The sequence below is a fragment of the Podarcis vaucheri genome (assembly GCF_965113315.1).
Source record: "Podarcis vaucheri genome assembly, chromosome: Z".
Taxonomy (NCBI): domain Eukaryota; kingdom Metazoa; phylum Chordata; class Lepidosauria; order Squamata; family Lacertidae; genus Podarcis; species Podarcis vaucheri.
This window is the reverse complement of record NC_138758.1, coordinates 20,974,064-20,993,756: the sequence shown is the minus strand read 5'-3', so window position 1 is coordinate 20,993,756 and position 19,693 is coordinate 20,974,064. Positions and strand designations below refer to the sequence as shown.

At 43.7% G+C, this 19,693-nt stretch overlaps 2 protein-coding genes across 3 annotated transcripts; one reads left to right on the top strand and one right to left on the bottom strand.

Moving 5' to 3' along the window:
• Nucleotides 1-1,204: 1,204 nt before the first annotated feature.
• Nucleotides 1,205-9,279, bottom strand: CETN2 (centrin 2). The gene is made up of 5 exons (XM_082207621.1): nucleotides 9,122-9,279; nucleotides 6,123-6,281; nucleotides 4,089-4,217; nucleotides 3,373-3,510; nucleotides 1,205-2,055 (listed from the first exon to the last, which is right to left on the bottom strand). The coding sequence occupies exons 1-5, from the start codon at nucleotides 9,122-9,124 to the stop codon at nucleotides 1,966-1,968; spliced, it is 519 nt and encodes a 172-aa protein (XP_082063747.1). The 5' UTR covers nucleotides 9,125-9,279; the 3' UTR covers nucleotides 1,205-1,965.
• A 209-nt stretch (nucleotides 9,280-9,488) lies between these two features.
• On the top strand, nucleotides 9,489-18,817 carry NSDHL (NAD(P) dependent 3-beta-hydroxysteroid dehydrogenase NSDHL). 2 transcript variants are annotated; one of them, XM_082207597.1, is made up of 8 exons: nucleotides 9,489-9,584; nucleotides 10,271-10,369; nucleotides 10,703-10,864; nucleotides 11,910-12,056; nucleotides 14,388-14,516; nucleotides 15,143-15,285; nucleotides 16,787-16,889; nucleotides 18,353-18,817. In XM_082207597.1, exons 2-8 carry the CDS (start codon nucleotides 10,349-10,351, stop codon nucleotides 18,683-18,685), a joined length of 1,038 nt encoding a protein of 345 aa, XP_082063723.1. In that variant the 5' UTR covers nucleotides 9,489-9,584; nucleotides 10,271-10,348; the 3' UTR covers nucleotides 18,686-18,817. The 2 variants fall into 2 exon arrangements, with proteins under 2 accessions (XP_082063723.1, XP_082063722.1); XM_082207596.1 differs by having other exon boundaries at nucleotides 9,541-9,652.
• Nucleotides 18,818-19,693: the final 876 nt, after the last annotated feature.

Here is a 19,693-nt window from a genome sequence, read left to right as displayed (position 1 = left end):
CAGAAGGCAGCCCTGTATTGGGAAGTTTTTAGTGTTTGATATTTTATTATTTTTAATATTTTGCTGAAAGTCACCCAGCCAGATGATTGGGGTATAAAGCATCATCATCATCACTAGATATCTCACTTTGAAAATGGTAGGTTTGGTCTTTTGAATGACGTCTTGCACACATGCCCTAACAAATGGATTAAGGAGTTTTTACTTTCGGTGTTTTTGTAACAATCTTCATTAGAAAAGCTGCCTAGGCTCCTCAAGTCCTGTCACCCTCCTTAATTCATTTAGTTCCCAACTTTCTTGCATCTGGACACACTGCAACATGTATGTATTCTAATGAGATTTCTATTAGAGCCGCAACAAATGAGATGGGGATTCAGCACTGTGTGTAGTTATATCTGGCTTTGACCTGTGGCCCATGAGTACCCAAAAAATGAAATAGGGGTGCCTCTTTGGTGGAACTGATCAGGAGTGTGACCCTGAGGTGACAGGAGCGGTCGGGCATTTGATTTAAACCCATAAAAGCAAGAGCATAAATCTCTGTTTTGCTGATAAATATCCTGGCTGTAGCTTCAGTCTCCTGATATCCAGAGTGCTGAGGTTAAATTTTTCATTTCCATAGGAGATTTGTAAATTACACACACACACACACACACACACCCTTTATGGTCTGCTGATTTTTTTTCATTTGACTTCAAACGTATGAGTTCCTACCTTAATATTGTATTAAATTAATAAATTAATAGTGGCCCAGATGCTTGAGTTGCTGGCTGAGATAGCACTTTGTGGGACCTGGGAGTACAAGCGGTGCAGTCAGCACAGGCAGTGCAAAATGGGCTTTCTTTCCCTCCATGATCTGCTGAATAGTTGTAACATACCAAAAAAGAAAAAAAACACACACACCAAAAAATCCCAACCACCCAATGCATAGTGGTGGGTGAGATGGGCTTAGCATAGCCTTTACCTCTTAGATTCCAGAGTGTGAGCCACTAATGAGTTTTTAGTTGAGGGTACAGAAAGTAAAGACTTATGACAAGAGAAACAGGGCAGGAAACTCCATAGGAAATCCATTTCCTGCTCTTGCAATGATTGGATGTACAATCCAACACTGGGTGAGAGCCATCCCACTGCAGCATCAGCAACAGGATAATTAACTGGAGGTGCCCCCTGCCATCTGCCAATGTAATGTGTAATAAAGAATACAGACAACTTTGCTGTCATGAACTATTTTATGTCATCTTTTAAATTTCAGCAGCACAAACCATAAGCATTTGGAAGAACTGTTACAGGCTCTTTCCAGCCAATTCAGGGATTTAAAACACACCAATTTTACATTCAATGCTTTTTGAAAAAGTGTAAAGGCTAATAAGTTAAGTACACTGTTTTCTTTTAAATCAAGGCTTAAATATTGCAGGCACTGCATTTTAACCTCAACATCCAGAATCAAGTCACCTCCTAGAAGACAGGGAACGACCAATGTGGAGTAGGTGCAGAAGCAGAACTGGAGCTATCCACTCTTTGGCATCTTTTCACTTTGGCAAGTACCAAGAGCCATACAATGCAAGCTTCAGATAATTAAAACAAGTTTTTAAAAAGAAACATCCTTGTTTCTGAGAATACCTAAATTGTCTCTGCCAAAAATAAAATAAAAAAATACTTCCTTGCATGTAAGTCCAGTGTGCAAGTACACAACCTCCTTCAAAAGGCAGCTCAACCAAGGAAGCCACTTCACATTACTGTTGGAAATATAAAAGATGGATCTGAAGCACAACATTAGGAGATGGTGGTGATGGAGTCAATAAAGAAGGACATGGGCATAAAAAATGTGAGGGGTATCTCACAAAGCTAGTGAGATCTGGGCTGCTGCTGATCCCTTCCAGAACAAGCACCACGGAGGTCAAACTCAGGTAACAAAACCATGATGAGATTAAAAAACAAAACAAAAACCGCACACACAAGATGCCAAGCATCTCAGTAGAGGCTGGTCTTCTTCATGATTCGTAAGAACTCTTGCTCATTGACCTCTCCATCTCCATCCCGATCAGCTTCATCAATCATTTCCTGAAACATGAGAAAGAATCAAAGGCCAAACCCAGTGAGTTAAATGATGGTTGTGGAAGAGAAGGAAGAGGCATCTTCTTCTTGCAATAGGTTTCCAAAGGGGACTGAAAATACACTTTTGCCTTTGGCACTCATTCTGCCTCAAAATACATCAGTTTGTTCACCAGCAGCTTTTCATCTAACATACTGTTACCTAAGCATCCTAGTCATTCAGTTTGGGGAGATCCCTTTAGAACACTTGACAGTTTGCCTGGGAGTGTAGCATCCTGAATAAATTGTTAGACAAACTTCACTACATTAATCATAATCAACTTCAGTTCATTTACAAATAAGCTGAACTTCACCAATACCAGTAGTTGCAGAACACTATAGTTTCTTTCTCTTGAAATCAAAAACACCCATTTATTCCTAATAATAATAATAATTTGTAAATAGGGTTTCCATTATATGCATTGGTTCAACACTTATCCTTTTAACAGCAGCATAAAACATGGAGATTAAACAGGTAGTTTTTCCTGACATGGTGATAGTGGGAAAATATCCATCAGTTATCTTCAGCATGTCAGGCTGTTGTTAAAGGCACAGGATTGGGTCAGTACAAAAAGTGACATCCTTATCAGATTTTTATGCCAACCTTCTTTCAAGGACATATCCCACACACCCCTCAAAAAAAATCTTCATATGCTTTAGTCTTCAAGACAATGACTGGATGAAAATCACACTGTAAGCTTTGTGAATGAGTGGGTTTCTCCAGTCAAAGTCCAACACTAACTAACTGCTATACCACAAAGGCTCTCAATAAAAAGGACATGTCCTTCTTCCTTTTAGGTAGTCAAGGTGTTGAATACTCTACTTAGGTGAATCAGTCATGCCAGGGAAATTCCTCAGACTGCTTGTTGCGGGTAACTGTAACAATTCTTTTGAAAGTCCCCAAAGTATTGCAAGAGCTGATGGGGAAAGCAGCACCCCACCTCTTTCAAATATTAACATCATAAGAAGACCACTCCTGGATCAGAACAAGGTCCATCAAGTTCAATTTCCCCAAAGCAGCAAATCAGGTGTTCCCATGAAACCTACAAAAAGGACATGAACGTGATAGCCCTTCCCCTACTGTTGCCTGCCTGCAGGTTTTAAGAATCGTACTACCATTGAAAGCGAAAGTTCCATTTTGCTCCAACTTAAGTACAAATTTGTGATGCTTGACAGGCTACAGAATTTGAATGCAGGTGATTCAGAGCACTCTTAGTAAATGCTAGCTTGCTAAATCACTACATTGAGTGGCTTAAGCATGCATGCAAACAGACACACAGTCCAAACCTGTAGCTCCTCGTCTGTAAGATTCTCCCCCAGTTCTTTGGCCACACGTTTGAGGTTTTTGAAAGAGATTTTGCCAGTTTCGTCATCATCAAACAGCTTGAAGGCTTTCAGAATCTCTTCTTTTGAATCTTTTTCAGCCTTTTTTTTTTAGATAAAGATAAGTAAAATAGTAACATTTCAGACATTTGTTTGTTACACATGAAAACAACCAGCTATTGAAATGGCAAACTGCTATAACTTTTCTACCTGTGTAAGAAATATAAATATAACAAAAAGTAAATTAAAGAACTGCCACCAAAATTCTGGGTATAATTATATAGCCACATTACTGCAGATGCAAAGTTTAACAAATAAGAGAGAGAGAGTACTACATCCTTTTAGGGCACGCTCTATCCTCATTTGGTTGTGGTGAATGAATAGACCTCTGTAAGAGGACTTTTATTTTATTTCAAAGAATCCAACCACTGCTATCCAATCAATAAAGGCCAGAGACTGACATCTATGTGGCTTTCCCAGTCACCTTAAAAGCAATTGATGTAAGCAAATGTGGATCTCCCACACACCCCAGAATTGGTGCCTTACAACAGGACAGAGTTCCACTTCCATCACAATTTTAGCACACACAGATGCAAATATCATAACAAGGTCCCTTTAGCCCTCCCTCATAGACTTCAGAAAACGGCCAGATTTTGTGGCAGCTGTTTAGATCAACCTACCATTTTCTGGGTCATCACTCCTAAGAAGTCATGGTAAGTAATCTTTCCAGTTCCTTCCTTGTCAATGTCTAAGATCATTTTCTTGATCTCATCTTTCTTAGGTTCAAACCCGAGTGCTCTCATGGCAACCTGCAAACAATGGAAACAAACTGGCATCTCAGCAGGAAAAGGAATAGTAAATGCCTCAACTGTACACCATAGAAGCAGAATTTCTGCATCTGAGACAAAGACTATAAATTTGCATTATTGTCAGCAGACTTTGAGATGTACTAGTGTCAAGACTATGGGTAGGAAAGGAAAGTAAATTTGTCTTAATGGTGTAACTTTGACAGAGCTCCCTTGCTGTTAACATACTTAGTGGTCAATACTGAGAATATCCACTGCTACATAAGGTAGGAATGGACATGGGAATGGAGCATACTGGGTCATCTGAACTGGCATTATAACAATGTACTCCTCCAAAAGTCTGGAGAGAAGGCAAATCAGCTCATGCAACTCTTCATTGGATAAGAAAACAACCCAATACCACTCAAAAACTAGAACAAAATTATTTGCTGTTTTTTTTACCTCCAGATAAGATAGAGAGAGGCAATTCCTGGCAAACTAAGGATAATTTTTCTCAATGGCAACAACACTAACAATTCAAATAGATTCCAGGCCAGGAAATCCAAAGCCTCACACAAAGAATCTTCATCTTCCAAGATAACAATCAAGTCTAGAAAATCTAGAAACCTGTGCTCTTTTTTAACATCTCTGCTCTCTTAAAAGCTGAAATCTTCCTATGAGAAATGAGATTATGAATGGTAGTGATGGCCAAGGAGCCCTGTGCTTGCCCCCAGAAGCCTGATTCTCTCTGCTTCCTGATATTCCATCCCAGTCTCCCAAGGGAAAATAACCTCATATTGGAGACAGGGATGAGGTCACACAAAGTGGAAGTGGAAGTCTCAATAATAGGAGAGACTCCTGGATTGAGTAAAGACAATGCCAGCACAGTGACACTAGCAGTATCTTCTGCTAGCCATCAGGAATCACAGAGATTACAATACTTCCAAGTATTCTATTTTGTACTGTTGAAAGGTTGAAGATGGAAGTATCCTCCTGTAGCTCCTAACAAGAAGTAATCCTTTGTATACCCATGGTATAAAGATAGGATGAAAATTTGTAAAGGCACATGTCTGTAACAAAGACACTTGACTCCATTAAATGAAATCTGAACAACAAGACCGTTCTAAGACAAATCTGGACGCCACTGAGTTTTTCAGACTGTATTTACTTTAGCTGCTGAATTTGTCATTCAGGGGGAAAGGTTAACCTTATATTCTTTATCTCCTGTTTATTCCAGTCCTTTTAGATTCCCTCATTGAAATATCACTGAGGAGGAAAAATGTTAACCAAATGTAACAACAAAAGCATGATTTGCACAGCTGAGTCTGCATCAATCACAAAGCCCTCTCAGAGTACTGTCATCAACATATGATCATATAAATATGCAAGGTGTGTGAAAACAACCAAAACAAGACTATCTGATGAGGGAGGAAGGGATGAACAGGAACAGCCCCAAGACCTATACATTGATCATTAAAGAAGTGGGATGGGGGGGGGGGGTGAAGGATAATTGCCCCAAAGGAGAAATGCTTATGTTTTCAGGTATGCCTGTAACCACCCTTTATGTCCCTGTTGCCTCCTCTATTCTATTGCAAGCAATAAATGCAAGATAACCTTCATTACCTCTTGGGTATTTTCCCAATACAAATAAAGCCACAGGCAAAAGTAGGATGGAGTAGACAAAAGTAGTATAATGAAGAACAATGGAGTAGAATGACACTACCCTTCTCCAGTAGCCACCCTATCACTTTAGTTCAGACTTCAACAACCTGGTACCTTCCAGATGTTTTGGACTACAGCTCCCATTGGCTAAAGTCAGCTCCACAAAGTATAATCCTCTATATGTTTACTTAGAAGTAAGCTCCGCTGGCTCAATGGGCCTTATGATTACAATCTTAAGACACATTTCAGTCATGTTTTTCTGCTTGCCTTCAACTCTTTCACATCAATGTTCCCAGTGCCATCAGTATCAAACAGATCAAAGGCCTCCCGAATCTCCTGTTTCTGCTCTTCAGTGAGCTCGGTCTTGGGAGCTGCCTTCTTCCTCTGAGGTGGAGCCCCCACTGGTGCTTTCTTGTAGCTGGAGGCCTTAAAACATATATCAAAGACCAAAAAGAAAAAGATAACATTAAAACACAAGTACATGATTTTAATCTTCCTGAACATTTAGGAGACATTAGTCAACCAAATGAATGAATGAATATTTCAGTAAAAGGTAAAGGTACCCCTGCCCGTACAGGCCAGTCTTGACAGATTCTAGGGTTGTGCACTCATCTCACTCTATAGGCCGGGAGCCAGCGCTGTCCGTAGACACCTCCGGGTCACGTGGCCAGCGTGATGAAGCTGCTCTGGCGAGCCAGCACCAGCGCAGCACATGGAAACGCCGTTTACCTTCCCGCTAGTAAGCGGTCCCTATTTACCGTATTTTTTGCACCATAACACTCACTTTTTTCCTCCTAGAAAGTAAGGGGAAATGTCTGTGCGTGTTATGGAGCGAATGCCTGTGGGTGGCGGGGGGGATCTGCTGCAGTCGTGAGCAGAGGATCCATGGTTCCCCTTCCTTCCCTCCTCTGTGGTTACAAAGCATGAATCCAAATGGATCCTCAGGATTTTTGCATTGGGCTACTCCAAACTCACTGTCAGATCACATGTCTGTGGCCACAGCATGAACCACAAAAATCATATATCCACTATTTCGTTTAGAATATTTTTTTTTCTTGTTTTCCTCCTCTAAAAACTACGTGCATGTTATGGTCTGGACCGTGTTATAGAGTGAAAAATACGGTATCTACTTGCACCCGGGGGTGCTTTCGAACTGCTAGGTTGGCAGGCGCTGGGACCGAACTACGGGAGCGCACTCCGCCGCGGGGATTCGAACCGCCGACCATGTGATCGGCAAGTCCTAGGCGCTGAGGTTTTACCCACAGCGCCACCCGCGTCCCGATTCCAAACAAATGATCACATTTGTGTACTGTCTTCCCTGAAAGGAGCTCAAAGCATGGAATTCTTGATCTACCCCATTTGACGTAAGGTGAGGTTGAGGTAGACAAATGCCAAGTAGTGTCTCTCATTCCTCAACAGGAAATTAAAGATTGATTTCCTACATTTAAGGGCAACGCTTTAAAACCTGGCTATTTACAGCACAGAAGAATTACAAAGATTATGATTTCCAAGAGTACATGAATGACTAAGGGTGAACTAGAAACTCCTGGTCAAATCTTGGTTCTTCCATAAACAGCCTAAGTAAACTGTTATGTTTGGTTGTTGTTGTAAGGACCATCAAGGTGAGTGTTGCTTCTACTGAACATTATAAATCACTATTTACTTATTAAGTGTCAGGAATGCAAAATTGTTCGGGAGAAGCCATAACAGTTAAATAGGTTTTTTCAGTAGAATTCCATGCAAGCTTGCTCAAAATTAAGTCTCACTGGGCTCAAAGTGTATTTAGGACAGCAGTCCAAAGGGGCAGTGTTTATTTAAAGTATTTTATACTTCCTTTCAAGGCACCTGGCCTTCACAAGGCAGCTTACATGACTCTAAAACACATTAAAATATACTTCCCCCATCCACTCACGCAAAAAGGGAGAGAAACCAGAAGCAGCTGAAGATTTATTCAAGCATAGCAGAATTCAGTTAAATGCAGGCTTTAAAAGAACAACAGCTCTGAAGACCATTTACGTAAGACCAGCCAAGAAGGGGCTGGCAAAGAAAACATCAGGGCCTTTCTGGTTGAATACCCTACCCCATTTATTTTAAAATTGTAAACAGCCCTGGGTGCCTTGGCAGAAATGCAACAAACACACTTTGAAGCCATACATATTTCCCTGGACAGGTAGTTCCAAAGTGTGGGGCTACCACTGAAGAAACTGTATCCTTAGCACCCACCAGCCTGACAGCTTTTGCTGGCAGGCCAGAGGGCAGAACTTCTGATGCTGATAATAAAGCTTGGACAGCCTCACACAAGTGTAGGTGACCCTTCAGATAACATGGATGCAGTCCTATGCTGACTGTGGGTAGTTTGGCTGTCATCCACAGGTTGGGGGATTCCCCACCACTCAGTACATCAATCCTGTTTCTAACTGAAATGGTCAAACTGCTTCAACTGTCCTGCTACTAAGTGCCTATGCTGGATTATAGGGGTGTAGAAGCCTTTGGCCCTCCAGCTGTTGCTGAGCTACAGCTCCCACCACCCCTGACCGTTGACCATGCTTGCTGGGGCTGATGGCAGTTGTAGCTCAGCAACATCTGCCCCCGCAAAGGCTTCCCACATCTGGATTACAGAGATGAATGCTGCTTCATGCCAAAACTAAAGCAACCCCCACCCCCACCCCGCCGCTGCCATCAACACCTCGCTCCACTTAGGAAGTTTGCTTATGAGAGAGCAGGTAGGCTTCTCCCTTACATCATACATTTCTATGCACAGGGATTTAAATATAGACAGAAAACCATTATAATAATGAATTTGAAGGCCACCAGGAGCTGTCCCTACTGGTGCAGCGGCCCAGATGGATTTACTACCTTTGGGAGAGGCTGACCCTCAGCACAGCCTCCGAAAAAACAAGCACCTCGAGATGTTCACCACCCCCTCCATCAACAAACAAAAAAGGAGGGGACAACCCTCGAGTCCATCACAAGGACCTAGACCAGACATCTTTGGACTACAACTCTCATCATCCCTAGCGAGCAGGGGCAATGGTCAGGGATTGTCCAGCTACTCCTGGGGACTCCAAAATTGAGAAAGGCTGACCTAAACTATGACGCCAACCTGGGCTTTCACTTGCATAAATTAACATAGGAATAAACAAATCTGCATGACGGTTGCCTTCCCTGCGAGGGAGGCGGGGTTTAACGGCCCTTCTCCACTAAGCCGCGCCGGCCTCTCCCTTCACTTCCTCCTCCCCACCCGCTTAAGTCATAACCGCACTGACCATCCCGAGCCGGGACCGTCGGAAGCCGAGCCGGTCCTGAGGCGGCAGGAGGCGTGGGAAGAACAACCAAAAAAGAAACCGCGGCGAGCTCAACTGTCACCACAACAGCGGTCCCTCTCAATATCGCGGCTCGCTATTGGCTCCTCTCCTCACGCGGTGGTGTGGAAGCAACCGCTCTCGCGATTGGCCGGCGAGTCCGGCGCGCGCGGGGACTGTTATCCAACCCCACTTGGCTGAACTGTATGCCGACGAGCCCTGCAAGGCGGGGCTTCGGTTGGCAGAGCCCGATTGGATCGAAATTGGAGAGACGCAGAGCCAATGGGAGAACGGTCCAGCTCTCGGCCGATTATCGGCATAGGGGCGGGGAGCGTGGTGCCGCGCGGGAAGGAGGAGCTAAACAGGAGAGCGGGTAGTGATTGGAGGGATGCGGAGGTGGGCGTGGTCCAGCAGCAGCAACAACAGCGTAAGCGGGAGTAAGCGCTGCATCTTCGTGACGTGCGGCAGGTTCGGTCTGTTGGGGGGCGCCTGCAGGTAAGAGCAAGCTGTTGTCCCTGTGGGAAGTGGAAGATGCGGGGCCTGAAAGCCTGGGTTTTAAATTGTGTTTGCATTTGTTAAGCTGATTTTTATTAGTTCTTGGGTTGTTTTTTAATATCGCGAGCGTTTAATGCTTGCATTTTTATTTTTATTTTGCTTTGTGAACTGGGGAGTTCCTCTTATTAAATCAATATAATAATGAATATATAAGCAAGCGGGCAGTGTTGCTTTCTAATAGTGGAGGCTACCGTTCAACTTCATTGTTCTAATTAGCCATCTTGCTGCAGTGAGTTGCAAAAGCTGTGTTATGTAAAGAAGTACACTCTTGCAAAATCATCTTATGGTGGGACTAACTGGTGGGACTTTGCTGTCCTAAATGTGGCATTAGTGGCTAACTTAGATGGCTTTTAAAAATAGACTTATGACAGATTTGGAGAGGCAAGTGGGTTGTATTGGTGTTGACTGGTCAAATGTGTGATACATGCTGACAAAATCTTACTTCTGTTAAAGAGAGTAGAGAAGGCTTGGAATTTTTATCTTAGTCAGTTGGCAATCCTACTTATGTGAGATGAAAATGGTAGGCCTCTTGTTTGATTCACATATGTATTTCAACAGGAAAGAAAGTTTTGGAGCCACTGTGTTCATTGGGTGCTTCCTTAGAGTTTGCTACAAAGTCATCCATAGCTCCCAAAGATGGCAACTCGACTAAGACAGGTAAGCTGGTTTGTGTTCTTTATTGATAACTTTATTTTTCAAGGGAAAGTATTCTCACAAAACAGCTTATAATAGAGCTACTGTAAATGCATTTCTTTTTCTTTTTTCAAAAAGCATCTCTTAAGATGTTTCACCACATTTGTTTTCTATGCATCTTCTGTAAAGTAGCGCTGTTTTTCATTGCTTGGTTTTCTCATTGCTTGTGTCTGTTGTTCAGTGAATTATTTCCTGATGCTCTTTGCTCATTCCCAAGAATCATGCATGCAAACTCACATGTATTCAGCAATGCATTGGTCCCTGCTGATGTACCCTACCTTTTGCTTTTCTTTACAGTCCAGAAGGAAATGCACTGTGATTGGTGGCTCAGGGTTCCTGGGTCAGCACATGGTACAAAGTCTGCTAGAGAAAGGCTACACAGTTAATGTGTTCGATGTCCGTGAGGGCTTTAAGAACAGCAAGGTGCAGTTCTTCCTAGGTGATCTCTGCAACAAAAAGGTATGAGCCAAAACTACAGCTGTGCGCACAGAAGCAAAGAGATGTTGGCACGCTGCTGCATCTTGTTCATGCTTCAGATTTGGAGATCTTTGGTCTGCTTGGCACTGCTTAAGGTGACCAGTGTTCTTTTTGGAAGACATATACATAAGGATGCAAGTGTGTTTAAAACTAGTGGGATGAAGAAGTATGATTCACCCTATTAATGCTTGTTGCTGACCAATTACTGCACCCATGTGACTGAGCTATTGGGTAGCTCAAGTCCATAGCCAAATGATAAAACTACCCTTCTAGTTCTGTTTGACCATTTTTTTAAAATGCATGCAAGTGTGAACAATTTGAAGGGAAGTGCACACACATTTCCACCACTCTGGGTGATCCTAAAGATCAGGCATAAGCAAACTCGGCCCTCCAGATGTTTTGAGACTACAATTCCCACCATCCCTGACCGCTGGTCCTGTTAGCTAGGGATGATGGAAGTTGTAGTCCCAAAATATCTGGAGGGCCAAGTTTCCCTATGCCTGCCAAAGATGATTCTGTCCCTAATCTAGTGAAGACAGCTATCCCCTGCCTGCCTGCTTTCTTACAACCAGACATGAGGGTGATCTGGCTGTCAGCTTCTTCAGTTTCAGTGTTGCCATAGTAGAGCTCAGCATGGAGAAGGATGTAAGCAAACCTAGAAAGAGTAAGCTCTACCTGTCATTGGTTCTGGCTCCACCTATTGTTAGCCTCCTGCCCAATGGGCAGCAGAGCAGACCACAGCCCTAATCTGTGAGATTTCATGGTATTTGAGTCTCTGCACTAAAGCTTCCTTTTTTTAACTCTCCTCATGGAGCTGTGCTTGAAAGTCTGCCCTTAGACTATGGATGTGGAACACTCCTCCCAGTGTTATAGGTTTGCAGCTCCCATTATTCCTGACCACTGGCCAGGTTGGTGCAGGTTGAAACCCAACAACATCTGGAGGTTCATCATCTCTGCCTTAGACCCAGTTGTGGCTGTTGTGATTCTCCAGGTAGGTTGATTCTAACCTCCTCTTCTGTGCCTCCAGGATCTGCTTCCAGCTTTACAGGGGGTGACTGTCGTGTTTCACTGTGCCTCACCGTCACCTTCCAGCCACAACAGAGATCTTTTCTACAAAGTCAATTATTTGGGGACCAAAGCAGTCATTGAGGCTTGTAAGGAAGCTGGTGTCGAAGTAAGTGCAGAACTGGAACTTAAAGCAACTTGAATGAACCTGGTCAAGTTTTGTGGCTACGTGCACATATAACACTAAATCCTTCAGCATTATTACCCTTCAGCAAAAGTTGTTAGTGGTTAGCTCACAGATGAGCCAGCAATCTATGCTTTGTTTCTCCAAAGTTTTCTTTTCACAGTTCTTGTTTTGTGCCTTTGTACCTTGGTGAGGGACGCGGGTGGCGCTGTGGGTTAAACCACAGAGCCTAGGACTTGCCGATCAGAAGGTCGGCGGTTCGAATCCCCGCGATGACGGGGTGAGCTCCCGTTGCTCAGTCCCTGCTCCTGCCAACCTAGCAGTTCGAAAGCACGTCAAAGTGCAAGTAGATAAATAGGTACCGCTGCGGCGGGAAGGTAAACGGCGTTTCTGTGTGCTGCTCTGGTTTGCCAGAAGCGGCTTAGTCATGCTGGCCACATGACCCAGAAGCTGTAAGCCGACTCCCTTGGCCAATAAAGCGAGATAAGCGCCGCAACCCCAGAGTCGGTCACGACTGGACCTAATGGTCAGGGGTCCCTTTACCTTTACCTTACCTTGGTGAGCACCTGGGATTGAGATGCCCCAACAAACCATGGTTAAACAGGGCTGTTGGTTTGGACATAATGAGCTATGGTTAAAACAAGCCATGGGTCATAAGCCAACAACAAACCCTGGCTTCATGTTGTGGCTTGCTAAGCAGAAAAGATAGCACGGTTAGTATGCTGTGCTGATCTGGGCTCACACATTCAAGCAAACCATTGGTAGGCTAAACAAAACCATGATGCAGTGTTGTGTGTGTACCATGGTTGTGAGTACCGTTACTGAAAATGTGCAGGCAGACAGTAATCAGGGTTGGTTTTGATCAGTGATGTGGGCTTTCTGGAAAATGTTTGAATTGGAATTTTGCCTTCAAGAGTCTACTTACTTACAGTATCTATTTAGCACCCAACAACAACTAGACACTTGTATAAAAGAGGGTAATAAAGTATAAGAGTAAAATAAAGCTCGGCTGTAGCATTCAAAATGGAGCTAAACCAAGAGAACAAATATTTCAAAACGGTACAAATTATTTTCTGCCAATCAAAAATAGTTGAACTGAAATAATTTGATGGGGCGGGGAATAAATTTCTGCTAGTGTGATTTAAAGAGCTAAATCAAAGTGTTACTTAATATCACAAGGCATGGTAACTTATTAGCATTTTTCTTACATTATTTAGATTTTGAAGGGGTGGGGAGACAGCTCTAAAAATAATCACTCTGCCTCAAAAGCTGCATGCAAATATATGTGGGATAGTCTCCTGAAAAAATAAATTGCTACTTTGATTATAAATGTGAGGGATATTATAAACATTTTTTTAATCTGGCCAATTCATTTCGTGTGTGGTAGGGGAGGAATTTACCAACGCTGATGTCAGTGGGCTATAGTGCATATGGGAGGTATTTTGTTCTCCCTTGGGTGGTTTCTTTCAAGTTGCAGGGGTGCCAACAAATCCTTGTGCACCTTGGTAGCCAGCTAGAGGAAGAGAACAGTGTCCCTTTGACATTACCCTGATCTCAAGACCCGGCAGAACAGAGAGGGAGAGATGAGCCTTGGCTTTCCTCTGTAACTGAGGAAAGTGATGGGAGCTTGTTCCCGTTGTGATAAGCAAACACTTGGAAAGACCAGGAAGTCCTTACACCTCACTCAAATGTTTCCAAATCTCAGTGCAGCTTCTAAGAGAGTCCCATATCTCTGAAGTCAGCCTGGCAGCACAGCAACCCCTTGTGGTTCCATGTCAGGATTCTCCTTGATTCTGTACTCTCCACAGAGGAAAAATGCACTTGCCAGTGGCAAGCTGGTGGGTGCGTTTGTGGATCCTTGATTTCTCAGTGTGTCCATGAAACCCATTAGACTAGGAGGCTAAGGGAGTATGTCAGAATCCCCTTGCACCATCCATGCATGCCAGTACAGAGTGCCCTCCTTCACACAACACATAACTTATAGGACTTTTGACCACTAGATAGATTTAAAAGGGGTATTGGACAAATTCACGGGTGGTGAATGGGTGTTTCAGTGACTACCAGCAATCATGGAATGTCCAGTCTACCTTTGAATACTACCTGCTGGCTGGAAATGGCAGGAAAGGGCTGTTTCCTTCATGGCTCACTGCTACGCTCCCTGGAAGCCCCTGGTTGGCCACTGTGGGAAACGAAATGCTGGACAAGATGGGCATTTGCCCAGATCCAGTAGGAGTATTACATTTTTGCAGTTCTTGCCAAAGGATTCCGTGTATAACGCCATGTATTGTGCATCTCCCCACCCCCTTCCTGTTGCAGAAACTGGTGTTGACTAGCAGTGCCAGTGTGGTCTTCGAGGGCACAGATATTAAGCACGGAACTGAAGATCTCCCCTACGCAAAGAAACCCATTGACTACTATACAGAAACCAAGATTCTGCAGGAGAAGGTCTGGGTGTCCTCTGTTTCTCTGCTGCTACTAGGCTAACAGATCCTATACGTGCTAAACAACATAGGGAGCTGTATCCAATGTAGGCTCTATCCAAGTGACTCAATGGTATACATGTTCCATTGGTGAACTGTGTTGTGCTAGTGAGATGTTGCTACACAAGAGAATGCGCAAGCAGGTTGCTGCTAACTTCCTTGCACTATAGATTGCGCAATCTGGTGTGCAATGAGTTTCTGCTAATGCAACTGTCATGTTGGATTCCTGTGCAATGTTACAATTCACCCATCTGCTAGTGCAAGAGCCCTTGTACTAGCAGAAAGAAATTGTTGGCTACAGCCAACAATCTCCTGTCTATTTTAAAAGAAAAACAGAACGACCACGAAGTGTGAAATCATTCTGTTTGGAGTTCCAGGCATTCCATTCCTCCTCCCACCATGTTGTCATTCTTTTACCTCTCTGTCCATCTTTGTGGGGCTGTTTTTACCATATCTGCAAAACTTAAGGATACCTCAAGTCTATTGAAACCTCCCTCCTGGGTAAGGTGACACTGACTACCCCATTTTAGATGTCCAGTGTATTTAGAAGGCTCTGAGCATTGATAGATAGCACAGGCTTTTCTCTTGTAGGAGGTGCTGAGCGCCAACGACCCAGAGAGGAATTTCTTCACCACTGCTATTCGTCCCCATGGCATCTTTGGCCCACAAGACCCTCACCTGGTTCCCGTCATTATCCAAGCAGCCAAGAGTGGCAAGATGAAGTTCATGATTGGGTAAGGAAAGTCCAGCCCCTTGGAAGTTTTAACTGCTCTGAATTTTGCATCCTGCTTTTATGACTGGTCCAGCTGAAACATGTAAGGAGTCTGCATCACCGTCATCTGTTTGAATGCTGCCTTCTTATTTATTTCTTTTCAGCAGCTTTTTACCTCTTTTTGGGTGGCTCTCACAAAGATTGTTGCAACAAGCGTAGATTTTTGCAGCATCAAAAGATTTACATAATTACAAAAATGTAAGTAATCATGAACCGTAAATGTAAGCTTGTCAATGAGTCTAGAATAGCGTCAAACAGTCCCCACATAATTCATAATGTCTAATGATAAAGATGTAAAAACATAACAGCAGAAATGAAGCATCTCAAAAATTAAATCTTGATCCCAACATAAACTCCTGAAAAGGACTCCGCCCAGGCATCCTGAGCAGCAAGGTCCTGCAGGGCTCACAGGTAAGATGGTCTCTGGCCTCTTCAGCAGTAAGAGCAGCTTTCATTGCTGGAGTTAGTCATTGCCCTGCCCTCCCAGACCAGGTGGAAATAGGTCAGCAAAGCAGGGAGCAGGTCTTGCAGGAGTCAAAGTAAAGGTGACTGAGCTTCTGGACCCAGTTAGGCGTGATGCTGTGTTGGGCTTTATTGGATGTGAAATGCCTATGAAAAGAAACGTCCTGCTACTATACAGTGGTACCTTGGGTTACATACACTTCAGGTTACATACGCTTCAGGTTACAGACTCCACTAACCCAGAAATAGTACCTCGGGTTAAGAACTTTGCTTCAGGATGAGAACAGAAATCGTGCAGCGGCTGCAGCAGGAGGCCCCATTAACTAAAGTGGTATTTCAGCTTAAGAACAGTTTCAGTTAAGAACATACCTCCAGAACGAATTAAGTGCTTAACCCGAGGTACCACTGTACTTTATTTAAGCTGATTTTGAAGATTTAGACAATAATTTTCAGTGTGACGTTTCCCAACGCAGGTTATGTCCAAGTCAGTAATATACAAAATCCCACAAATTGGACATTATGTGGGTGTGCACATAACCCAGCAGTTCTTTAGCTGGTGGATGGAGGCCAGTGGATTATTCCCTTCAGCTCTGCAGTCCCAGCACAACCATCATTTGGAGCCAAGTGATGTTTCTCACATGGAAGAGAAAGGGATGCTCCCTTCAGCTCCTCCTCCTCTGGCTGGTGGGTGGTGCCAAGCTGGCCTTTCCCTTGACATGATGCTCTTCCTGGACTGCAGTAAACCCTATGGTAAACAGGAGGTTAAGTGGGGACTGCAGTATTTTTGACAGGACCACAGCAGGGGAGGTTAGACTCTCCACACTCAAGCTGCTACTTGGTCTCACTGCAACTCCAATGTACTTTCAAAGCAAAACAAAACAAACTTGCATGCTAATTGCATCCTAACAGCTAGCACCCCATCTATCTTGGCTCTCTGTTTCCAAGAGTTTTTTCCTTGCATGTTGGTGTTAACCTTCAACTTCTTCCTTTTCTCTGCGCAGAGATGGACAGAACTTGGTGGATTTTACCTTTGTGGAAAATGTGGTCCATGGGCACATGCTGGCTGCAGAGCAACTTGAGAGAGACTCTCCCCTGTGTGGAAAGGTGGGTCCTCCTTTTTCTCTGTGAAGGAATGCGACTGCTACACCATTTTATGTTCTGTCGTTTCTTGTAAAATGGTTTTCTTTCCTGACCTGGATATTCGGAAGTTCACAGCAGAGTCAAAAGTTAAGCCCAGGTACCTAATATAGTTAAGAGGAAATGAAACCTACAAAGCTAAGACGGAAAAGAAAAGCTCAACAGGTATTCATAATGGAGGGTTAAATGGGACTCTGCTAGCCTTTGGATTGGCTAATAGTTTGGAAAGGGAAATAGAACTTTTGTGGCTAAGAGAAGCTGCTAAACAGAGATAAGTTGGTTGAACTGAAGTGTAACATTAAGAGCTGGAACACTGGAGTGTTTTACAAGATGGTTGGAGCTCTATAGAGAAATAAGCTAGGAGAATGCTGCAGATAAGCTGATCTGAAGGGCAGAAATTGGTAAGTATTGGCTTGGCAAGCAATCTCGTCTACGATCAGCAGGATGTGATTTCCTGGTTTTTATTTTCTTGGATAACTGTCCCTTAAAGGCTCTTGTTTGTAACTTTTTTTTTTTTACAAAGAGAAACCTTAACTATGAACCAAATTTGTTTTGGTTTTGGCCCATATTAGTCATGCCTCACCTTGCTACCTTGCCACTATTTGAAGTTGGCTAGGCCAGTTAGCTTCAAAAGGTTAAAGCACCATTGAATGGAGACAGCCAGGACTAGAAAATACCTACTTTGTGGCAGCACTGAGGCAGACAAGAAGGTGGAGCTAGTATTGTTTGTTTGTTTGTATACTGCCCTATACCTGTAGATGTCATGGTGGTTCACAACATAAAATAACAATCTGAAAAACAGAAAATGCACAATAAGAACCAAAACAGCGACAACCCCATAATCCCCCTGATTTGCCTCCCTTCTCTTTCACATCACTGGCTACATAGCCTGATATTTCACACTTAAGGGATGAGAGAGGCAGCTTTCTCATAATGCTGGTTGTTGTTTTTTTGCACAAGTCTCATTTGAAATTCCCCAACTGTGATATTCACAGAAGCCGCCCAGAGTGACTGGGACAACCCAGTCAGATGGGCGGGGTACAAATAATAAAATTATTATTACTATGCCCTCACTTGCCAATGTTTTTCCAGAAGCAAACTGATCGGTTCATGATCTCTTACTTTTAGAGCATTGTCTCTCCACTCCTTTAGCTCAGGTGTGGAGAACTTTAAGCCTCCCAAGCGTTGCTGAGCTACAGCTCCCATCAGCCCCAGAAAGCATCGCCAATGGTAGGAGATGATACGTGCTCCTGAACACCTGTAGAGCAAAAGGTTCCCCATACCTGCTTTAGCTGGAAAGGATCCCAAGGATAGTGTACAAAAACCAGAAGTAGCACAAGTGCCGACTTCAGGATTGCAGCTTTAAAGGGGTGACAGGGAAAGGATGATTCTTTACTCTTTGCTTCTTATCTGTTTGTGTTAACTCTCAGGCATTTAACATCACGAACGACGAGCCAATCCTCTTTTGGGAGTTTATGTCGCGCATCCTGACGGGCCTGGACTACGAGGCTCCCAAATACCGCATTCCCTATTGGCTGGCTTATTACTTGGCCTTCCTCCTGTCACTGGTGGTTATGCTGCTGAGCCCCTTCGTCACCGTCCATCCCACCTTCACCCCCATGCGGGTGGCGCTTGCTGGAACGTTCCACTATTACAGCTGTGAGCGGGCCAAAAAGCACATGGGCTACAAGCCACTGGTTAGCCTGGATGAAGCCGTGGCAAAGACTCTCAAGAGCTTCCCCCACCTCCACCGTGCTGTGTAGCTGCCTGGGGCCCATGATAACATCTCCACAATCTCTACAGACTCTGCTTTGGCTGCTCCTGTCTCTCAGTCTGGTTTCCCTAGAACACTTCTTGCAGGAACCCCAGTCTGAATTGATTCTGTTGCCTCAGCTGAGTTGAAACAAAACCTGATCAGTTCGTTAATTCTGCTTGACCAGGCACAGTTTCCCAAGCCTTTACTCGCCTTAACCTTATTCAGAGGGAAGCAAACTGTGAAATACAAGGCTGGGGAGCTTGTGGACTTTCACAGTGGACTCCCCAACTCCCATCAGACCTAGCCAGCATGACCCAATGGTCAGGGATGATGGGAGTTGTAGTCCAGGTGAGCCATAATTTTCCGTACTCTTTTTTCAGGACAGTCACTTTTATGTGTTGGGGAGATCTGTGTGCAAATTCCAGAGCTGGGTAACCCATCTGTATATCTTTAGGTGATAGGAGAAAGCATTTCTCTTTAACCAGGCCTTTGGCTGCTTAACATTCCATGGCCTTTTAAATGTTCTTGTGGGAGGGAGTGTGTGATGGGTTTGTTCTTGTTTTATTATGTATTTAATGTACTCATTTTGAAATTTTATGCTGTGAGCAGCCCTGTGATCTTTGGGTGAAGGGTGGTATACAAATTTAATAAATAATAACAATAATATATCAGTCATTGTTAAGGTAAAGGTGGGAAATCTTGAGCTGATATTGCATTACAACTCACATAAGCACCAGCCGGGGGCTCGTAGTCCCAATAACATCAGGACAACATCAGCATAACCACCTCTTGCTGTAACAAGATTATGTGGGTAATCTGTAAAGATGAGGCATTTGCACTTGTGTACTTAAACTGTGGCCCAAACTTTCTGGAATGTGACTGCACAGGTTCTTTTTCTTAAGACAGCCACTGTACATTTGTCCAGCAGATGGGAAGAGTTTGCTTACATACTAAAAGGCAAAATGTATTTCAGTGCAATTGCCAATAAAGTACACTGGGATATTCTGTTCTGGAA

What these genes read in the sequence shown, in the direction of transcription:
- CETN2 (XM_082207621.1), bottom strand. An exon ending in TTGATGTGAAAGAGTTGAAG is followed by an intron (nt 4,218 to 6,122) that starts GCAAGCAGAAAA and finishes CATTGTTTGCAG; the next exon opens with GTTGCCATGAGAGCACTCGG. An exon ending in TTACAGACGAGGAGCTACAG is followed by an intron (nt 2,056 to 3,372) that starts GTTTGGACTGTG and finishes CTCATGTTTCAG; the next exon opens with GAAATGATTGATGAAGCTGA.
- NSDHL (XM_082207597.1), top strand. Translation starts at nt 10,349, where the DNA reads ATGGCAACTCGACTAAGACAG. An exon ending in CCAAGATTCTGCAGGAGAAG is followed by an intron (nt 14,517 to 15,142) that starts GTCTGGGTGTCC and finishes TTTCTCTTGTAG; the next exon opens with GAGGTGCTGAGCGCCAACGA. An exon ending in ACTCTCCCCTGTGTGGAAAG is followed by an intron (nt 16,890 to 18,352) that starts GTGGGTCCTCCT and finishes GTTAACTCTCAG; the next exon opens with GCATTTAACATCACGAACGA.